General features: G+C 36.5%; 2 protein-coding genes across 2 annotated transcripts in view; both read left to right on the top strand.

Annotated features, from left to right (window-relative positions):
• The first annotated feature begins 5,411 nt into the window (after positions 1 to 5,411).
• LOC135749256 (receptor-interacting serine/threonine-protein kinase 2) lies at positions 5,412 to 11,033 on the top strand. The gene is made up of 11 exons (XM_065267793.2): positions 5,412 to 5,687; positions 6,041 to 6,194; positions 6,456 to 6,605; positions 6,705 to 6,838; positions 6,936 to 6,985; positions 7,089 to 7,250; positions 8,336 to 8,421; positions 8,518 to 8,574; positions 8,669 to 8,819; positions 8,917 to 9,069; positions 10,050 to 11,033. Exons 1-11 carry the CDS (start codon positions 5,545 to 5,547, stop codon positions 10,340 to 10,342), a joined length of 1,533 nt encoding a protein of 510 aa, XP_065123865.1. The 5' UTR covers positions 5,412 to 5,544; the 3' UTR covers positions 10,343 to 11,033.
• Positions 11,034 to 11,627: 594 nt separating this feature from the next.
• The window catches only part of slc7a6 (solute carrier family 7 member 6), a 12,052-nt gene continuing 8,167 nt past the window's right edge, over positions 11,628 to 15,512 (top strand). Inside the window, exons 1-2 of the mRNA XM_065267906.2 lie at positions 11,628 to 11,784; positions 13,998 to 14,548. Coding sequence (XP_065123978.1) covers positions 14,062 to 14,548 — 487 coding nt within the window. The 5' untranslated portion in view covers positions 11,628 to 11,784; positions 13,998 to 14,061. The remainder of the gene's footprint in view (positions 11,785 to 13,997; positions 14,549 to 15,512) is intronic.

Genomic DNA, 15,512 nt, shown 5'->3' with positions numbered 1-15,512 from the left:
TCTGAGCTTTGCTTTGTCATTTTAAGTTTGTTCTAGGTCATTGTTTATTGAAAAAATGAATTAGGCCCATCATCCAGGTGCTCTTCTAGATTTGAAAACCACAAGGAACTTTCTGTACTGTTTATTCCATCCACTGTTAAGTTTAGTCCACACTTAACATAAAATATCTTTTAAAAATCCACCACAAAACTACCTAAGATTTACTGAATTGCCGACCTGTAGTATGTTGGTTCCGGTGTGACAGTGTTTTAGGATTGTACCAAACTTATTAGGTATTAGGTGCTTAATGAAGAGCATAAACCTCCCTGGCAGGTCTTATATCTCTTTATGCATGGAGTGCATGAGAACTCATTACAATGTAATAACACAAGTACGCACTGAGTAATATTAACGAATAACAATACATGGCATTAGGTTTAAGGCTGTTATAGGACTGATTGCTTATTATTATGCATAACTATTATGCATTACTATAGTAAGTACAACATACAAAGCTAATAACAACACCATATCCGTTTTTTTTTTGTTTTTTTTTTATAGTGCAGAAATTCTTATTTATGAAATTACCATCATTATGTGCAGTTTACCTTAAATATAATTACATTTAAAGAGTAACTAAACCCTAAACCAACTTTTTTTAGTTACTGATCTGTAAGAATGATGCTTTATTAGTGCTGTTCATTGATTTTAGTAAGTTTTTTGACATTTGGATATAAAGTGTTTCAATACTACAATATATGGTGTAAAAACGTCTGAGTGCTGCCCTCTTCAGGTTAAACTGTGGCTACTGCAGTTGAATTTTCCTATTGGATGTTGGGTCCAAAAAATGACTCGTGACGTAAGCAGGTTCAAGCTCACCACGCCCTTGTTGCGATCTCACCACACACTTAGTTCGTCCCCTCTATCTCCGTTGGGGTCTGCCCACTTTTCTTGCATTTTTCAAATATTGCCAGTGGGCGGAGTCAGGCTCTGACCAGGGGTTTAGTTACTCTTTAAAGGTGCAGTGTGTAGATTTTAGTGGCATATAGCGGTGAGGCTGGGAACTGCAACCAATAGCTCAGTCCACTGCTCACCCCTTCCTTTCTAAACACATATTGAAGCTATGGTTGCCACCACTGGACAAACATGTCATCGTCTGAGACGACATAGTAATGAAACACGCTCTGTGGAGCGGTTTGTCCATTTCGGGCTACTGTAGAAACATGGCGGTAAAATGTACACACTGCACCTTTGAAAATAAAAAAATACTTTACGTTAAGGTTTCTTTTTAGGATGATTTTAATCATCTGAAAAAAATACTCCTTCACTGCATTGCTCCTCCCTCATGGTGTCAGGATCCCATCACCAGAACAAATCCACATCATCACTAACTCCACCCACTCCAGCGATACTTATCACCACCACCTGTGTCACATCACCATACCCCTTTAAATAACTCACACTCAGTCCTTGTCTGGTCTTATCACAAGAATACTAGACTTACCCGGTTCACTTACCTGGAATTCCCCATGCTCTTCATCCAAGCCCCGCCTGCTCAGCTCGTCATCTTCTCCTGAAATAGAGACATTGTTACCTACTCAGCTAAGTGCTAAACTGCCTATAATAAATACATACAAATATTTATGTCGGGGGGCATCCATTTGTGGCCCCCCAACATAAATTTATGACATAAAACATATCGAATTATACAATGTATTGCTGTTGGTAAGTAGCCTTATTTTTCTGAGGTTTAATAAAACATAATTTTATGATTAATTTATGTATGTCATAAACGTAGGACCCCCTTGGCACCATCTTCCGGCTCCCAGTTTGAGAAGCACTGCTCTATATCGTGATGCACTTAATACACAAATTTGCACTGGATGATTTATTAACACACAGATTCTAAAGAAATGTAACCATAAAAAGCTAGGACGTGTACCACATGTTTATGGTAATAGATTATTATATTTATGATATATAATAAAGCACTACACTAATTTCATTTGAAAGATAAAGGGAAGCTGTAGGAACTTTCCATCATATAGCATGGGTATATAAACACTGATTGCAGTTATTGGGGAAACCCAAAGACACATTGAAAAAACAACTTGTAAAATGTACTGTAAAAAATCCTCGTAACAGTTTGCACAAACTTCTTTTTAACCTCCTAAGACCTGAATGTCCACATATGTGGACATAAAATTTTGTTGTTTGGACCATAATAATTAATTGGTAACTGCATCTGTAACTGGAACTTGTTGTTCACAAACATGGACAAATACACTGCTTCATGTTCTAAGAAAAAGTATATTTATTGTTTTTTTCCTAACCCCAAAATAGCTGGTAGAAATCTGACAAAAGACAAACCAAAACTCGGGTCTTAGGAGGTTAAGAAAAATGTACTGCTTTTTTAAGTACAACTTGCCTACCGAAATCAAATAAAATCTACTTAATAGTGCATGAAACATTTGTTAAATAATTAAGTACATGTCACCTAAATATTTTTATTTTACAAGTTCAATTTATTTTAATTGTTTAGGTAAAGTCTATTACTTTTTTAAATACTGAAGCATTGCTGTCCTAAAAATATTAAACACATGTTATTTACTGTTGTATGGTAGATTGTATTAGGCTAACTGTTTGTTATTTTCTTTAACATGGTTGTATGGACTTATTTACTCTTAGTGTTACAAATTGCATTATAACACAAAATTCATGGCTGACTATAATTCAATCATTGAATAAACTTGATTATCCACATAAACACACACATGTGTTTTTGACATGCATTGTCAGTATTTTGAAGAAAAATACAATAAAATGTTCTGAATTACATGAACGGTGACTTCACAAAATTTACAACATTTGCACAAAATCATTTGCAGCAAAACGACATCAATAACAAAAGAGCTTTAAGGTGCAGTGTGTAAAGTAGCGGCATCTATTGGTGAGGTTGCGAATTGCAACCAATGGCTCAGCCCACTGCTCACCCCTAGCTTTTGAAACGCATAGAGAAGCTACAGTAGCCGCCACCGGAAAAACATGTCATTGTCAGAGACAAAAATGTTTTTCTGTTAAGGGCTTCTGTAGAAACGTGGTGGCACAAAATGGCGACTTTAAGGGTACCCTTGTGCATGTAGATAAAAACATCTAATTCTAAGGTAATAAAAACATAACGATTCATTATCAAAAGGTCTTTATACACCCATGATAATGTAGTTTTGTATATTAAATTGCATTTCTGTCAAAAGATCCTTCTAAAATTACACACTACACCTTTAAATCTTTATGACATTTTATTAACAAATATTTAAGAAGTTAAAGTTCTTACCAGTTCTTATTCTTTGAAAAAGCTAACAATCAAACTATAAAGGCACAAAGGATTATGGGTATTCCTTACATGTGCTGATAATTTCAAGTTTATTTTACTTGCATGTTTTAGTTTATTGGATTTTATAAGCTTAAGTTAAATAAATACGCTAAAGTTTTTGATTAAAATAATTATTTTAGACTATGTGCAGTAATAAAACAGTTAAATAATAATAATTAAAAAAATGTATAATACGACTTACTATTCCCACACAGTTCATTTTGTACATGAATTAATTGTGTATTTATTATTATTTTACTTTAAAAAATCTAGTTCTCAATAAATGATAATATTACTAAATGCGGGTCAATCTAATATATTTTACTACACCAAAAAGTTTGTTGTTTCAGTGTATCCTGCTTTTTGTTGTAAAATGTATTTTATTTCTTTCATCCAACCTATCTAGCATTTAAGACAAATAATCATAATAATAATAATAGTTAATTATTCAATTATTGAATATAAATGACTATACATTTATGATAAAGTCACTATATTGACTAATTTTACAGTATAAATGAATGTAGTTGTCACAGATTCAAGTAGTCGTTATATATTCTCAGTGATCCACATTGAGTCATTTATTATTTGCATTTGTATATAACTAGCATAACATTGTTATATTCATTTATTTACTATAATTCAATATTGTGTAAAGTGTGCTATTTTAAATGGCTTATGTATAAGAATAAATTTCAACAAGCGTAAAAAAATGCTTTATGATATAATATCATAAAGATAAAGTTTCAGTTCCGCTGACCTTAATTAGTGTGAAAGTGTTTAACATGACACAAGACTGCACTTTCTATTGAATCCCTGACACTGAACATCCCCTTTTCTGTAAGACGGAAAAATCACTTCCCATTCTGCAGTCACACTGGACACTTATGAGCACGTGGTAAAGGACCTAAATATAACCTTGACGCCTTCTGTAGAAAACCCCTTTTTTGCAATATTGGCAGACCTATTAGATACATGGAAATGGTTTAAGCCTAACTGTTGAGTCAAACAGATAAGCTCAGTTCCTCTGCTGCTCCTATACAGTTATTTATAAAGCCTTTGTTAGCCTGTGTCATACCACAATGATAAAAGCATAATAAAAAGTGCTGAGAGGTTAATAATTAATAACTCCACTAATCATTTTTCACTTGCTGTCATATTGTATTGTGTGTTTATTGAGTGTTTTATATCTCAAAGACAAATGGAAATTTACAGTGGTTAGTTTATGAAATTGGCTCTGACTGTCAAATACACCAAGGGATTCATAACCTCCATAACCTTTAGATGACCTGGATTTAGGGAATGACACTATTTTCCCATGAATACATTTCACAGCCTCTTCACTCCACTTCCCTACAACCCAAACACATGTTGTGTTGTCCTTAACTTGACACATCTCTGTGCACATTGTAAGCCTATTTGAACACAAAATCATCACGAAATGACACATAATGTGCTAAAATAACACAAAACAATGTGTGAAAATGAACGCATCCTTTCTTTGAGTTTACAAACATACATACAGGTACATATTGTATAAGTGAAAAATGTGCTCTCTACTTTGAATAAATAATGGAATTACAACATATGTATGTCCATATATGCCTATACAATATTACTTAAATGATTGATATTAAGGCAAATCACTATAATATAAACAAATCAGCCATAACATTATGATCACCTGCCTAATATTGTGTGTAGGTCTAGTTATAATTACTGAAAAAATGAATGCTGGTTCTGATAGAAAGGTCTAATGGAGTCCATGCCTCGACAGGTCAGGGCTGTTTGGTGGCAAAAGGGGGGACCTACAGTACACAATATTAGGCAGGTGCTGATAACATAACGTTTCCCATTTTTAACTACCTCCAAGCGTCTAAACGTTAAAAATCTCGTTAGATTTTGTGAGGTAAATTTTTCATTTACATGTGCTCAATCATTCTTTTAGCCTCGGGCTCAGCTCTAGCCCGGGTTCAATGAGGTGAATCGACAATGCAAACATTGCATGACTTACTAATAATAGACGGGGATTTCTACGAAGTCAGCAGCCAATAGGAAACGACATAAACACACAGCGTGTCATCATCATAAAGGCTCGTCGTTCCTTTCATTTTCTGATTTTCGCGTCGTCTTATGAATCTGGTGGAGTTGTTCAGCGTCCCGGCGGGGTTGAGAAACTGACCGGGTCCAGTATGGCTCAGACCAGTCAACTACAGGAGATTCATGAGAGAGACCTGCGAGATGTAGTTCTCATTAAAACCAGCGTCGGTGCGTGTTTGCGTGGATATTTCAGAAGGACGGAACGCGAAGTGGCTGTCAAGTTGCTCACGGATAGGTAAACTTTTTAAAATTAAAAGTCAACAAACAGTTGTACATACAAAACCGGCTTGCAACATACACAAATTACATTTGTAACAGGCAGACGTATTGCATTTTTTAACATTTAATTAATAGTCTGTTACAGGTTGCAATGCTTTGTGCAATAGACTTATGTTGTGCAGCTTTAATAAATACCTTAAATGAACTATAAACGAAATTAAATACTTTTATTATTTTAACGAATTTTAAAATCAGTTTTTACTATAAGGCAAATTAGATTTCTGAAAGCCTTGCATAGTTTTAAAGAAAAACTGAAACTTAAGTGTCTCGTACGTGTGTCTTTGTGTATCTGTCTGTTTTTGTTATCAGTAAATGGATTGACAGGTTGCAGAAAGGAGGAATGTCGGGTCAGGTGAGATCTGAGCGTGTACTGGTCCCACTGGGTGTGTACAGGAGTCACTCTCTATTTGGGTTGGTGTGGGACTGGATGACTGAAGGCTCTCTAGATTCAGCACTGCATGAGGTAAACATCCTTATACAATAGTTGTTGAAATATACTGTACATACATAGTGTACTGAATAGACTTTTTATTTTAAAGATGCAGTAATGAGAAGGCAGAATGAGTTTGTAGACAGTAGTGGTGTGTTTAGATCTCAGTGGGGAAATTCCCTGGGCATGGAAATGTCTAGGAATTTTCTACTACTAGTAGCAAAAATAGTAACAACAAACAGCAGGATTTTGGAGTCCTTATCAGGTTTTTGATAGCTATTTTGCTTTCATTAGACAGAACTGCACCCAGAGCTTTCAATGACTCTTTGTCTTCGGATCCTGTTGGATGTTGCTGAAGGTTTAGCTCATCTCCATGGCATTCGGCTGCCTCATGGAGCCCTGAAAGCCACTAATGTTCTTCTTGACCAACAATACCGTGCCAAGGTACTGCCTGACTTTGTCCTTAAAAAAAGAATGGTTTTTGGTGTGCTTGCTCCACCATTTCGCTTACTTTTAACATGTTTGTGTGTGCATACATCCTAGTTGTGTGACTGGGGCCAAGAGATAGACATGAATTTGATGATAAACTCCTCCAATGGGTTTCGGCCATGCTACAGAGATCTGGCCTATATTTCACCCGAAGGCAACATTCCTTCTGCAGAGGCTGACATTTACAGGTCAGTTTGCATTATCTCTAAATTCCTGTGTGTCTGTGATTTATAAATACAATCCTCTTTAATCCACTCACATTTGACTGTTTATGCATCTTTATAGTTTTGGGATTCTAATATGGGAAACGCTAAATAGAAAGCGTGCATGTGAAGGTATGTTGTCATCTTTTAATCGTGTCAGTCATTTTCCTGTCCTGTTCTGCATGTATTAATTTTTTTTTTTTTTTGGCTCATTTCCTCTGCAATCATTTAACAGGTATGGATCAGATTCAGACCCTCTTACTCTCTGCTCAGGAGAAGTTGGAGCTTGGTGTGAGGGTTGACCTTCTGCAACCAATGACCCCTCAAAACCATGCACTTACCCAGCTTATTGTTAGATGCTTGCACAGTGAACCTAAAAAACGGCCATCGGCTGAGGGTAAGTTATGGGTTGTTTTTCCGTTAAAGTGGTCATATTATGCTTTTTCACTTTCTCAACTTTAATTAGTGTGTATGTCTGAGATTTGCAAAGTTACAGCGGTCAAAGTTCAAAGCTTTTTAACAAAAATCGCTTTTTAAAAACTATAATGAATGGCTGATAAACAAGCTTTTGTCCAGGTTTGTGACATCATAAACCCCAAATTCAAATAACCTCCACCCCCAGACGAAGACGACAAGAGCAGTTGTTTTAATGCTGTGTTGTCCTCATGTTTATCGCTGTTTATCTCACCTAAATTCTAAACCCACTTTTTTCTGCATTTCTAAAATGGATAAATGATGATGTAATGTAGCTGCGGGCTCGCTTATTTAATTTGTATACATTTCTGTTAACTGGTTGTAGTTCTGGTGATAAAGATTCTGCTTTACATACTCTATAATCTCATTCACATAGCACACTAATCCTGGGAAAATCCCATAAAATTGCAAGTGTGCCTTCTGTGTGAACGTGTTCCGTAATTGTTTCTGCAATATCTTCTGTAAAGCTATAACATTGCATGTTTCCGGAGCGCAACCTATGTGAGCAAAAAGCAGAAACAATGCTATAAGTGGCGTGCCGAAAGGAGGACATGCGAGTCATTGCAAAACGAAGTTATCATTCAGCTCTTAGACACGGGGATTTTAAATGCAGATAAACATTCACCACGAGAAACGTCTGCAAGGTGGAATGAAGCAGAGATTAGGGAGCTTCTCACTATACCTGCTAAAGATGACATCATTCACCAATGCTCTTTTATGATATTATTATAAACAAATGCACGTGCGTAGTTTCTTGAGAGAGAAATCATGGATAATAATACAGCTTACACACACTCAATGTCCTCCGTTGTGCTTGGAAAACTTGGCCTGGTGGCAAAACTGGACGAAACCGTTTCGAGTGGGACTCTTAACTCTTAAATCTGTGTGAAGATAAACTGGATAGATTTAGAAAAAGAGCATAATATGACCGCTTTAATCTTAAAAGTGTTACAGTATGTAGTACTAACATCTGCTGTACTCATCATTACCTCCTATTTGTTCGTACAGAGTGTGCAAGGGTTCTGAGGACAGCTTTGGCAGTTTATGATCCACAGACTTTCAGTGATGATGTTCTTCACCTAAAATCTTGCAAGGTACTTATTACTTATTACTTATTAAGTTTTAATATATAAATGTAAAATAGCTGACTATGTGTTTAAGTATAGTGATATTTTTTATTTTATTATTAGGAAAAGAAGCTTCTGAAGTCATCCTGGGAGTTGCCAATTGAGCTACTTAATCTAAAAGTGAGACAATTAAGTTTTTGCATTTGTTTATTATGAATTATGTGCAAACATCAATTCTTAGACTTTTTGGATTCTGTCCATTGACCACCAACAGGACAGTAGTTGCATAAGCACCAAAAATTGGACCTCCAAGGTTATTCCAAGGAATGAAGCTCATTTGTCACAGATTCCCAAATTGGAAGCAGAAGGAAAGGTGTCTCTGCGGATGGGAAGAAGGGTTTGTTCTCAGATCAGATGCTGTAAGGGTTAGTAAACTCCTCGTTCGATTGTACTTAGAGACACATTGTTACCGTTCTAGTAGAAATTGTTTTACTTTATTTTCCCTCCTTTTGTCTTTCATAGATTCTGAAAATAAATCAGTTCAACCTGATAGCTCTCAGACTCCTGGACAGTGTGGAGACCCCCAGAGACAGAGTCCCACGTCTTTAAGGTCCCCGTGTGTTTCCCCCACAACGCTATTTCAGAGTACATTGCCACATAATGCTAGCAACCATGGTGAGAAATAAGTTCCTCCTGCAGAATGTCCTTATATTATTGTATTACTTTTTTAATACTTATGGGGCCGGTTTCCCGAACAGGTTTAGGTTAAGCCAGGACCTGTTTGAGCTATCTTAACTGAAATTTGCTTGCACTGACATATCTTAAAATATATCAGCGTCATTGTTTTGTCTCAACATGAACACCAGTAATGTTTTTGTATGGTTTGTTTGTAAAATTACTTAAAGGTCCACATATAACTAAGGCCTAGTCCTGGATTAATCTAAACAATGTCTGGAAAACCACCCCTCTGTCTTTTTTAATCTTTTCCTCTGTTCCTATCCCATTTCAGACTTCTAAGTCTTGACCAAAAAACATAAACATGCCATTGTTGCATACTAGAATCTCTTTATGAAGCATGTAAACACCTGCTCTCTGACAGTCTTAAGTTGGCCCAGTGTAGTATAGCTATCTGGATGACCCAAATCAGTACTATGTATCAATCAGTTGTTGTGATGCATTGTGGTTTATATGTGCGCAGTAAGCATTTCTGTGAGACTGTGCTTGCTCACTTCCTGAAAAAATAACCCTTATGATGCCTTATCTGTCTGCAGTGTGTTTCCTCCCTAGTGGGTTTTTGTTTTTCTCAGAGTTTGCCTTGTTTTGTTCATTTAAATGCTTTGGGTCCAGCAGCTTAGAGGCATAATGTTAAACATTTTACTATTCTACAGTATTATTAAAATGTATTAAAATTATGTTAAATATATTTAAATATTTGCATACCATGTAGAATTCATATTTCAAAAGAGCACATTTTCTCTTTGAAGGCAATTAATAACCGTATACAAAATGAAGCCTGATTGATCAGATTGAGCCGCAATACTAAATTATTGACCATTGTCAATAAAGGTCATCCAAAAAAGCATCTTTGTGTCAGCTCCAAACTCTACTGGAGTCAACGATTACATCATGAACTCTAATCCTTCCTGTTTCTCCAGTTACATGTCAAATGTCAGCCGGAAGGAGCTTTTGCCGACTGCTACGGGAGAGAAGGGAGAGCATTGTTCGTTGCATGACCGAAGGACGACTCAACAACCTGTTAGATGTGTTACGGGCCCGGCAGGCTGTGACCCGTGAGACATACGAGATCATCACGGCAGCCGTGACCTTGACCGAACGCACACGCTGTTTACTCGATATGTGTTCCTGTCTGGGGGAGAATGTGGCTGTTCTGGTGGCCACAACTTTGGGTCTAGTATCCACTAAACACACTCAGATAGCCTCTAAATGACATGATGGTCAGGTTATTATACAGTAATATATTGTATTATATTATAGCATTTTAATATGCTGAGATTTTATATTATTTGGTCTGCTTTAAAGCAGAGATGAGAAGAGGTCAGACCCTCTGAGATGGTACACTGCCATGCAGTTTCACTCTCTTAAAATGTAATCAAATTGACAGCTTTTAAGGGTATTCGTTGTAATTCAGTTTGCATACTGACGGGATTATTATGTATTTGTCTTTGAACATAATGATGTTATGTTTAATAGGCAGGTACTGCTTTGATCACATTATTTAAGTTTCACAAAATTTAAGCAACACAAAAGGGTCATTTAATGGGGGGGGGGGCTGTTTTAATGAATAATAGTTCTCACATCAGTGTTTACGGTCAACATTCACACTCAACATACTATTCATACAGTAGTAGTTGTTTGTAGATTATCATTAACTAGAAAACAGCGTTTGGGTGGGTCATCAGATATTTCATCAATCATCTCTAGTGTTTTTTGTGTATTGTGTGCTATGCATTTCTGATACACGGTTTTATGTTTTGTAATGCAGATTTGGATTGTGCATGTTGCACAACAGTTTCTGATTGTAGAGTATCTTGCAACAAGACATTTTAAGTGCATTTAATGTAATATTGATTAGTTCCTTATGTATGCAGCATAACAAGAATTTAAAATAAAGATTCACGTGTAAACAAAACAACTATGGTGTCTTGGTTCTTAAGAAATATCATTTATTTTAAGCTGTTTGCTGTATATATAAAATAAAAACTGTGGCTCTACTCCCATTTACTAGCATGTGTCCCACTGTCCTTACATCATTTGACATGAGCTCTTATGTAAGATCCAGTTCTTGGAAAACTGTTGTTAGTTAGGTGAGATCAAAATGATGCCACATACCTCCTCACAGACTGTCTAATTATATGAATGACATACACCGGTTCATTTAAAAGTTCATGGTACAGTATAGGAGCTTTTTGTTTTTAATGTGAGACATGCTTATACAATGTTAGAGAATGATAAAAAAATGTTAATATAAAATTATTATGTTGATTAAATGATTATAAGTTGCTCTTTATCAAGCATGTTTATTCTTTCATCTGAAGCTAGACCTATTCATCTATTTTAATGCTAATTGCTGTAAATCACCGTTAATCAGAAGCATTTAACACACAACAGAAAAACATTGGTTTTAATAGGTCGATTATTTGCCTTCAGTGCAGTACTCAGCAGATATACTGTAGTAGCCGATGGGACCTGCAGCCTATTGCTCTTGTTGATTTGCAGAAAAACGCACGTGATGTCAATTTTACCGGCATCACGTGACTTTCTTGGCAGCTCGCCCTTCGTGTTTCAGGGTTTGTGCTGTAGTTAAAGATGCTCGTCTGTCTGCTAACCTTATGACTTGGACAAAGGGGTGTAAACAGAGGACACGTAAAGGTAAGGACGTTTTCTCGTTTCTAACATGACGCTATAAAAAGAAAGACGGGTCTGGTTGTCTTGAATCAACGAGAATTGACGTCTTGTTTTAATTTCGTTAGTCCGGTTATTTCTAATAAATACATGGCAATGTGTAAATTGAATGTGTACAGAATAGAAAGTGACAGCTGCGTTAAATGGACGCAGCGATAGTCGCTGCTCTTTTGGAAAAACAGGATGTCGCGTGTCATCCCATCGATTAGAAAATGCTTTGTGGATCTCTTCCTTGAAACTTAAGACAGACTGCATCTACACAAAGTACTGCTTCTATACAAAATACTACTCAATATCACGTGGTTTTGTCTGACACATAATGAATAAAACAACAAAAGTGTTTGAAATAAGATTACGACGTATTGCGGTACTTCAGCATATCAGCTGTTCACCAAAACAACTACATCATCTTGTTTTTTTTAAAGGCGATTGTATGCCGTTTGTACTGTGGGTTAAATTTTGCAGTGAAGGGTAAATAAATATTGTTATTATAGGCTAAATAATTGAAATATTCAGAAAGCAAGCACCTGTGTTTTTATGAGTCTATGCTTCGGTCTCCAACAAAGCGGGTTGCCAGATATTAACTTGTTTTGATCTGGGGTGCCAAATTCAGTAAATTGTTTTTGCTTCTAGAGTTTTTGCCTTTACGTTTCCAGCTTAATTTCTAATATTGCAATGTGTCAATATCATGTAACAAAAAAAATGGTCGATTAAATGGTTTTGAGTAAAATAATTCACTCATTTTTTGAGCTTTCTTTAAAAGGCATTTATTTAAACGCATACATCTACTGAAATTTTTTATACTTCTGTAGAAATGTTTACCAGCCAAAATGAAGTCCTTATAATATTGCAATCATCTCATTCAAAAGTATTTATCTCATGCAGATGCCATTTTAATAGCATTAGGTCTAATCAAAAGTCAGATGCTTCCCACAACATCAGTTCAAAGTCTATGCTAAAACGATGTCACTGGGTCTCCAAGGCAACAGCAGAGGACTGTCCTTTACCACTGTAAACATGCGTCAATAGTGCAGATGTTTGTTTGCAGTTCTGGGAAACATCATCCAAAACGGAAACAAGTCTCAGAGAAAGAAATCTCTCTGGGGATAAATTTGGAAAAATACACCAATGTTGATTAATTACGAGCTATAATATGTACACTATTCATTTGAAACTGCCTGGCCCCTGATTGAAATACAGGTGCAAGAGACTGTAATAGGGCAATTCCATGCAAATGTCAGACTTAAAACAACATTTATTATTTGTTCTTTCAAGGCCAAACCTTCTTAATTTGTTTGGTATATTTACTTATGAGTTGTGCCTTTTTAATTTACAGAATTCTTCCAGAATTATTGTCACATCCATAATGCATGAATGTTTTCCTCATCTAAAATAAAAAACTTCAGTATAGACTGATATTTTTGTCTGGACTCTATCATCAGGTAAAAAATATAAACAGATGGTTCAATATACAGTATTGGTAATGAATGCATTCTCTGAGAATTTATATTTCAAGTTTTGACTGCAAATGTCCCGTCCATAATGCTGGAATCACTTAATAGTCATTTTCTATGGTTTGGTGTGAAAGGCATTGGTGTAAGTTGATTAAACTAAAGGAATGTGTTATCAGCTTTTCACAGTAAGAGAGGTGACAGCATACCTGAGTTTAATCATTTATAGAAGGTCAACAAACTTCAAGTACCACAACTAAAGCTGTGATTTCTGTTATTTAGAAACTCCTAATATTAAACTGCTGATTGGAATGTATTGAAATGTATCATGCTATATTTCTTAGATTCTAAAGGAAAGGGTTTACTGAGAAGTGTTACGCAATCTTGGACCAAGACATGTTTTCCATGTTGACACACTCAGTGATGCAATCATCACACTAGCATTTCATCAATTAGACACAGCACTTTTCTCACGTATGTAAAATACTTATCACACTGACTTCACACCATCACTAGACATTGGAGGCCAGACGTGACTTGAATTACATTTATGTGTGTGTGTGTGTGTGTGTGTGTGTGTGTGTGTGTGTGTGTGTGTGTGTGTGTGTGTGTGTGTGTGTGTGTGTGTGTGTGTGTGTGTGTGTATTGTCATGCAGGGCACGACACCTGTAACATAAAATATAAGACACTTGCTATTATAACAAAAAATGTTTTGGTTTCCATCTTTAGGTTGGACAAGGCCGCCGAGGACCTTACCTCTGTCAGAGCACTGGTACAAAGACCTGTGGAAAAAATGGAAAACAGCCCAGAATCCCAAAAACTGAATGGCCAGCCTGAGGGTCCTGAAGCCCCCTCACAGCCTAAAGAAAGCATGCAGCTAAAAAAGGAAATCTCTTTGCTGAATGGCGTCAGCCTTATTGTGGGCAACATGATTGGTTCAGGGATTTTTGTGTCTCCGAAGGGAGTTCTTTTCTACAGTGCCTCCTATGGACTGTCACTAGTCATCTGGGCCATCGGGGGCATCTTTTCAGTGGTGGGGGCTCTCTGTTATGCCGAACTGGGCACAACCATTCCCAAGTCCGGTGCCAGCTACGCTTACATCCTAGAGTCGTTTGGAGGCTTCATTGCGTTTATACGTTTGTGGACGTCACTGCTCATCATCGAACCGACGAGTCAGGCTGTCATCGCCATCACTTTCGCAAACTATTTGGTTCAGCCGCTCTTCCCCACATGCGAGGCCCCGTATTCTGCTTCTCGCCTCATTGCTGCTGCCTGTATATGTGAGTTAACTTTATTTAGTTCTTCTGTACATGGATGGGGTAACGGTAACCTTTGAACTAATTGAACATTGGGTTCAATTTTATTTTATTTGAGACAATGCATTTCAATCAAAAATCCAGTAAGAAGAAACACGTATTTTTTGCATTTTAGGCATACATGCATTCTGCCAAGTACATAAATGCCCTGAAAAACATGATGTATTGTGCAATTTTGACATTTGCGCAATGCCCCATCCCAGTTGTCCTTTTCCCTTATAATCCATGTGTTATATTTGAGGAGTTCAGATGCAAAAACTTGCGTCTGACATGTTTTATTGAGTTCAAAAGTGCATGCAAATTTTGGCAAAAACATCCACTCCAAAAAAATAGCTTCTTTTGCAAAATCACTAAAGCTGTAACTAAACATTGCAAATGATGAAATTGGGTTGTTTCATGTCCAAATACTCACAATGGACACAAGTTTAAATATGACCCACAGTCGTTTCCGTGCACTTGGCCGAAATATTGATTTGGTGTTTAACGGATTCTTCCAACAAACTGGTATTTCTGAGTGGCCTGAGGGCTGGGATTAAGCAAATTTGAAGCAAAAGTATTTGATGAACCAAACCACAATTTTTCAATATTTTACTATGTTCCTCAACTTAGACAAATTAATACATCCCTATCTTTTTTTAATGAGTGCACTTAATCTTTGTACAGCGCGTAGTGAATGTGTTAGCATTTAGCCTAGCCCCATTCATTCCTTAGGATGCATTTAGAAGCCACCAAACACTTCCATGTTTTCCCTATTTGAAAACTGTTACATGAGTAGTTACACGTGTAAGTATGGTGGCACAAAATAAAATGTGGTGATTTTTTTTTAAGCAGATAAAAATGGAAACTATAATGTATGGCGGAAGAGCACTTAGTTTGCAGCACTTCGACCTCGCCGCGCAGTAACATCATCACTCCTGACTACTCCCCC

The sequence above is a fragment of the Paramisgurnus dabryanus genome, chromosome 2 (assembly GCF_030506205.2).
Source record: "Paramisgurnus dabryanus chromosome 2, PD_genome_1.1, whole genome shotgun sequence".
NCBI lineage: Eukaryota > Metazoa > Chordata > Actinopteri > Cypriniformes > Cobitidae > Paramisgurnus > Paramisgurnus dabryanus.
Note: the sequence above shows the minus strand (reverse complement) of the source record. Positions and strands in the feature narration are given on the sequence as shown.

Bases quoted from the DNA above. Each gene is read 5' to 3' on its own strand.
- LOC135749256 (XM_065267793.2), top strand. From the start codon at position 5,545: ATGGCTCAGACCAGTCAACTACAGGAGATTCATGAGAGAGACCTGCGA. The intron at 8,422-8,517 runs GTACTTATTACT...TTTTATTATTAG, and splicing joins TTCACCTAAAATCTTGCAAG to GAAAAGAAGCTTCTGAAGTC. The intron at 8,575-8,668 runs GTGAGACAATTA...GACCACCAACAG, and splicing joins TTGAGCTACTTAATCTAAAA to GACAGTAGTTGCATAAGCAC.